Below are 6,018 nucleotides of genomic sequence, written 5' to 3' on the forward strand. Positions count from 1 at the left end.
ATTGGGTTTCTGTAGCTCCAGAAAATTTACTTTGAGTGCAGGGAGGTCAGAATCCAACAGCATCTGCAGTCCTTTTCAGCCTCTGAATCAGATTTTTGCTCAGGTCCCTCAATTTCAGCTAGAAAATACCTGAAATCACAGAAAAACACACAAACTCATAGTAAAGTTCAGAAAAGTGAATTTTAACTAAAAACTAATAAAAATATAATAAAAACTAACTAAAACATACTAAAAACAATGCCAAAAAGCGTATAAATTATCCGCTCATCAGTAGCAAAGGCTGCTCTTGATAGTGGACTTTCAGGTGATAATCCCGGGTTAGTTAACCCATGTTACCAAGTGATAAGGCACCCCTGAGAGCTTATTCATCCAAGCATATCCCTTGCACAGGAGCACCACAGACACATGCCTCAATATTCAAACCCTTGGTGCCTAGCCTTATTTCTTATTAACTTTCTTTCCTTTTCAAACTCTTATTGTTCTTTCTCTTTTTCTTATTAGGATCTTGTTGGTTGCCTAGTCTCATAGGATGTGCTTCAAGCATATGATTTAAAGCATATAGTTGCCTGTATACCTTGTTGGTGAACCAACATAGCTAATCAATTACCATACCAAAAATATTGAGAACTTACTTCACAAGATAGACCCCACTCTTGTTTTTCATAACATTTTCTTTTAATTGACTTAAAGGAAAAGCATACATGTAAGCAAGATGAAAATGAAAACCAGGGACTTAGGCCAGCACACTTATATGTGAATAAAGAGGAACAAGCAGAATATGAATGTCCTTGAGAACAATATTCAATCATACTTTCAATTAAAGTATTACAACTCAGAGACAGTTCAATACAACCTCTTGATGTCTTCCTTGTCATAATCATCCTAGCTTTTGCATCTTTGTTTGTCTCCTTGGATGATGATGTATGACTATTCCATGAGATTGATTGAATTCCTGTAAAACTATTGGAAGTTGCTTGTTCCCCAAGCACTTGAAAAATAGTTAGCATGCATGTATGCTTGTGATTTTCTGAACATAGTTTGGTGTGTGAATACCAAACTTAGTTCCTTGCCTAATGCAAAAAATTGAATACATGTAGAAACCTCATGTGCTTTTATTAAGAAAACAACTATGAACTAGAAAAGAAAACTATGCATTAGAGATTAAACATCTATCAAGTAGTTTTCTCCGTTTGATAGAGCAAATACTTTATCATTGAGGGGTTGAAATGCACTTTTCAGATGGAGTCTTTGGTGGAACACCAAACTTAGAGTTCCACATTCACCTTTGAAATGTTTTGGTGTGCAACACCAAACTTAGCTCCCCACAATATAGAGAACTCTGCTTGAATCTTTTATTGAGACAATAATGAAAAGAAAACTACCTCAGGTTAGGTTGCCTCCCAACAAAGTGCTTTTTTAGCGTCGCTAGCTCGACGGTTGCTTCTCTAGTTGATATTATACTTCTGTTTGGGATCCTCCCCCATCCTGCCCAAGTAGTATTTGAGTCTTTGCCCATTCACAGTGAATGTCCTCCTTGAGCTTTCTTCCATGATTTTTATGTGTCCATAAGGTGAGACTTTTGTGACCAAAAAGGGTCCCGACCACCTTGATTTGAGTTTTCCAGGGAAAAGTCTCAGTTTGGAGTTGTAGATGAGTACATGTTGTCCTTCTTCAAAACTTCTTGGTGCCAGGTTGAGATCATATCTCCTTTTTGCTTTTTCCTTATAGATATTGGTGTTTTCATAGGCTTGAGACCTAAACTCTTCTAGTTCTTGTAGCTGCAAGACCCCTTTTTTCACCAGCAGTAGTGCTGTCGAGGTTTAGTATCTTGAGAGCCCAAAAGGCTTTGTGCTCCAGCTTTAATGGTAAGTGACAGGCCTTTCCATACACCAGTTGATATGGGGACATCCCAATTGGTGTTTTGAAGGCTGTCCTGTACGCCCAAAGAGCATTATCCAACTTTTTCGCCCAGTCCTTTCTTGATGCCCCCACAGTCTTTTCCAAGATCCTTTTTAACTCTCTGTTGGATATCTCGGTTTGCCCACTTGTTTGGGGATGATAAGGTGTGGCAACCTTATGCTTCACCCCATACCTTAGGAGTACGGTCTCTAATGGTCTGTTGCAAAAATGACTCCCTCCGTCACTGATGAGGGCTCGTGGAACTCCAAATCTGCTGAAGATATTCTTTCTAAGAAAGTTTATGACCACCTTGTTGTCATTTGTTGGGGTTGCCACGGCCTCCACCCACTTAGATACATAGTCCACTGTCACCAAAATATACTTGTTCAAATATGAGGTCGGGAATGGTCCCATGAAGTCGATCCCCCATACATCGAATAGTTCGAGTTCTACGATGAATTGCTGTGGCATCTCATTTCTCTTGGGCAGATTTCCAGCCTTTTGGCACTCATCGCAGCTCCTCACTAGTTCCTTAGCAACCTTGAAGATGGTAGGCCAGAAGAACCCACATTGCAGCACCTTCGCTGCGGTTCTTTCTCCTCCAAAATGACCTCCAAAGCTAGAACTATGGCAATTCCATAGGACCTCTCGTCCCTCTTCTTCTGAAATGCACCTCCTAAGGATTCCATCTGAGCACTTCTTGAAGAGATATGGTTCATCCCAAATGAAATATTTAGCATCATTGATGAGTTTTCTTTTTTGATGTTTGTTGATTCCAGGAGGCAAGTCACCAGTTGCCTTAAAATTGGCAATGTTTGCAAACCAGGGTGCCTTGTGAACCAACATTAACTGCTCATCTGGAAAGAACTCATTCACACTTGTATCATGTGTAGCACCTTTCTCACAAGGGATCCTGGATAAATGATCTGCTACCTTGTTCTCCACACCCTTTTTGTCTCTAATCTCAATATTGAATTCCTGTAACAATAAGATCCATCTGATTAGTCTTGGTTTTGATTCTTATTTGGAAAATAGATATTTAAGTACTGTGTGATCGGTGAAAACAATCACTTTAGAACCAATGAGGTATGATCTAAATTTGTAAAATGCAAAAACTATTGCCAGCAACTCCTTTTCAGTAGTGGTATAATTTCGTTGAGTGTCATTGAGGACCTTGCCGGCATAGTATATGACATGCACCAAATTATCTTTCCTCTGTCCTAACACTGCCCCAACTGCGAAATCAGATGCATCACACATCAGTTCGAATGGCAAGTTCCAATCAGGTGGGGTGATGATAGGAGCTGAGGACAGATTCTTCTTCAAGTTTTCAAATGCGAGCATGTACTTCTCATCAAAGATAAATGTGTATCAGACATAAGAAGATTGCTTAAGGGCTTGGCTATTTTTGAAAAATCTTTAATAAATCTTCTGTAGAAGCCAGCATGCCCCAAAAAGCTCCTAATTGCCTTGACATCACTCGGTGGAGGTAATTTTTTAATTAGTTTCACCTTAGCTCTGTCTACCTCAATACCTTGGTTAGAAACTTTATGGCCAAGAACTATTCCGTCTGTCACCATAAAGTGGCATTTTTTCCAATTCAAGACCAGATTGGTCTCTTGACATTTTTTTAATACTAAGGCAAGATGATTTAGGCAATTAGGAAAGGAATCTCTGAATACTGAAAAGTCATCCATGAATACTTCAATGAACTTCTCTATCATATCCGAGAAGATAGAAAGCATGCAGCGTTGAAAAGTTACAGGTGCATTACATAGCCCAAATGGCATGCGCCTGTAGACAAACACCCCATATGGGCAAGTGAATGATGTTTTCTCCTGGTCTCTTGGATCAACCACTATTTGGTTATATCCTGAATAACCATCTAGAAAACAATAATATGCGTGTCCTGCAAGTGTTTCCAGCACCTGGTCCATGAAGGGAAGTGGGAAGTGATCTTTTCTTGTGGCTTCATTGAGTTTTCTATAATCAATACACATCCTCCATCCTGTGACGGTTCTTGTAGGGATTAGCTCATTCCTTTCATTGGGTACTACAGAGATTCCTCCTTTCTTGGGGACCACTTGGACGGGACTGACCCATGGGCTATCCGAAATTGGGTAGATTACTCCTCCCTGCCACAGCTTTATGACTTCCTTCTGTACCACTTCCTTTATGACTGGATTCAGTCTCCTTTGGGGTTGAATGGAAAGTTTGGCATCATCTTCCAAAAGTATCTTATGCATGTATATGGCCGAACTGATTTCTTTCAAGTCAGCAAGTGTCCATCCAATGGCATCCTTATGCTTTTGCAGTACTTGGAGTAATTCCTCCTCTTGTTCTTGGATGAGGGCTGAGTTTATGATCACTGGATAGCTTTCATTCTCTCCTAAATATGCATACTTGAGAGTGGGTGGCAGTGCCTTTAGTTCAAGTTTGGGTGCTTCTTTTCTTTCATCCTTCTCTTCTAGTGTGCCCTGAACATGAACTTTAGCTGTCGCAGCCTCTTCGCTTGATGCTGATTCCTCTTCTTCTCTTAACCTCTCAAGTTCTTCCTCCTCAAAAGTTTCTTGCGCTACAGCCTCCTGATGCCAGGGTATTTTGGCCAGTTTCACTGACCTTTCTTTACTATTTTTATGGTAGTTTCATGCATTTTCTTAAGAAATAAGCTAGTTTTGGGTGGATATTCACTCCCATCTTGATTCAAGCATACATTGTGCACTTTACATGATTTCATGAGAATTTTGCATGAATTATATGACAAATTAGATGATGCATGACTCATGACCTGGACTAGAACTTTGATGCACTTTGTTGCTTGATTTCAGGACAAAGGAAGCAAAGAAGAACCACGTTAGCAGCCACGTTAGTTTAACTAACGTGACCTCTAACGTGGAATGGGAGCTAGCTTGCAACATTAATGAGAAAGGTAATCGCCAATAACGCCCTCGAAGCTATCACAGCCCACGTTGAGAGTCACGTTAACTAAGTTAACGTGAACTCTAACGTGGAAGAAGAAACAAAGCCAACGTTAGTAACACTCTCCTTTGTCACTAACGTTGGACCAAGCTCATGAGTGGCCACGTTAGTTGCCACGTTAACTTAGTTAACGTGGACTCTAACGTTGGAAAGCAAAAGAGAAGCCAACATTAGTGACACTAACTTTTGTCACTAACGTTGGCCAAGCCTCTATGAGCCACGTTAACTCCTACGTTAACTTAGTTAACGTGGAAGCTAACGTGGAGAGAGCAATTGATCGCCAACGTTAGTGACACTTACCTTTGTCACTAACGTTGGGGTAAACCACCAAGAGCCACCATTTGCAATGTTAACTCCCACGTTAACTTTGTTAACGTGGAAGCTAACGTGGATAAAGAGATGATGAGCCAACGTTAGTGACACCCACCTTTGTCACTAACGTTGGAGATGGCCAGCATGACTACGTTAGAAGCCACATTAACTTAGTTTACGTGGACTCTAACGTGGGAAGTAGGGGCACATTGGAACGTTAGTGACAAAGGTAAGTGTCACTAACGTTCTCGAAGAATTGACATTGCTACGTTAGAAGCCACGTTAACCTAGTTAACGTGGACTCTAACGTAAGGAGAAGGGGTGACTCACCACGTTATTGGGAAAGGTAAGTCCCAATAACGTATGCGAAGGACCAAGAGGCAACGTTAGTGCGACTAACGTTGAAGTCAACGTGATCATATTTGGGTTAGGAACGTTAGTGAAAAAGGTGATTGTCACTAACGTTCTCGAACCCACACTTTCACTTAATGTTGACACCACTAACGTCCTGAGCCAAAGTCCCTGCCTACTTCACATTTTCTCTCTGCAAGCAAAGCTAAGCCCAATGAAGAGGATAACTGCTTCAAACTCAAGATCCAGAGGCCCATACCCAAGACTTGAAGAGCCAACTAGAAGATCAGAAGAGTAGTATATATAGGAGTAGCTTTGAATTAGATGGAGGTTGGAAACTTTAGGGAGCCTTGGGCATAGAACTACTCTCTGTATTTTACTTTCTCTGCAACTTCTAGTTTTACTTTCATGATGTATTCTTCATCTTTGCTTTCATTTTCCAGAGCTATGAACAACTAAACCCCTTTCATTGGGTTA

General features: G+C 40.6%; 1 protein-coding gene across 1 annotated transcript; it reads right to left on the minus strand.

Annotated features, from left to right (window-relative positions):
• Positions 1–1,755: 1,755 nt before the first annotated feature.
• Positions 1,756–5,336, minus strand: LOC130939571 (uncharacterized). Its single transcript, XM_057867664.1, has 6 exons — positions 5,319–5,336; positions 3,999–4,484; positions 3,073–3,246; positions 2,511–2,877; positions 1,993–2,264; positions 1,756–1,857 (listed from the first exon to the last, which is right to left on the minus strand). Exons 1-6 carry the CDS (start codon positions 5,334–5,336, stop codon positions 1,756–1,758), a joined length of 1,419 nt encoding a protein of 472 aa, XP_057723647.1.
• Positions 5,337–6,018: the final 682 nt, after the last annotated feature.

The sequence above is a fragment of the Arachis stenosperma genome, chromosome 7 (genome assembly GCF_014773155.1).
Source record: "Arachis stenosperma cultivar V10309 chromosome 7, arast.V10309.gnm1.PFL2, whole genome shotgun sequence".
NCBI lineage: Eukaryota > Viridiplantae > Streptophyta > Magnoliopsida > Fabales > Fabaceae > Arachis > Arachis stenosperma.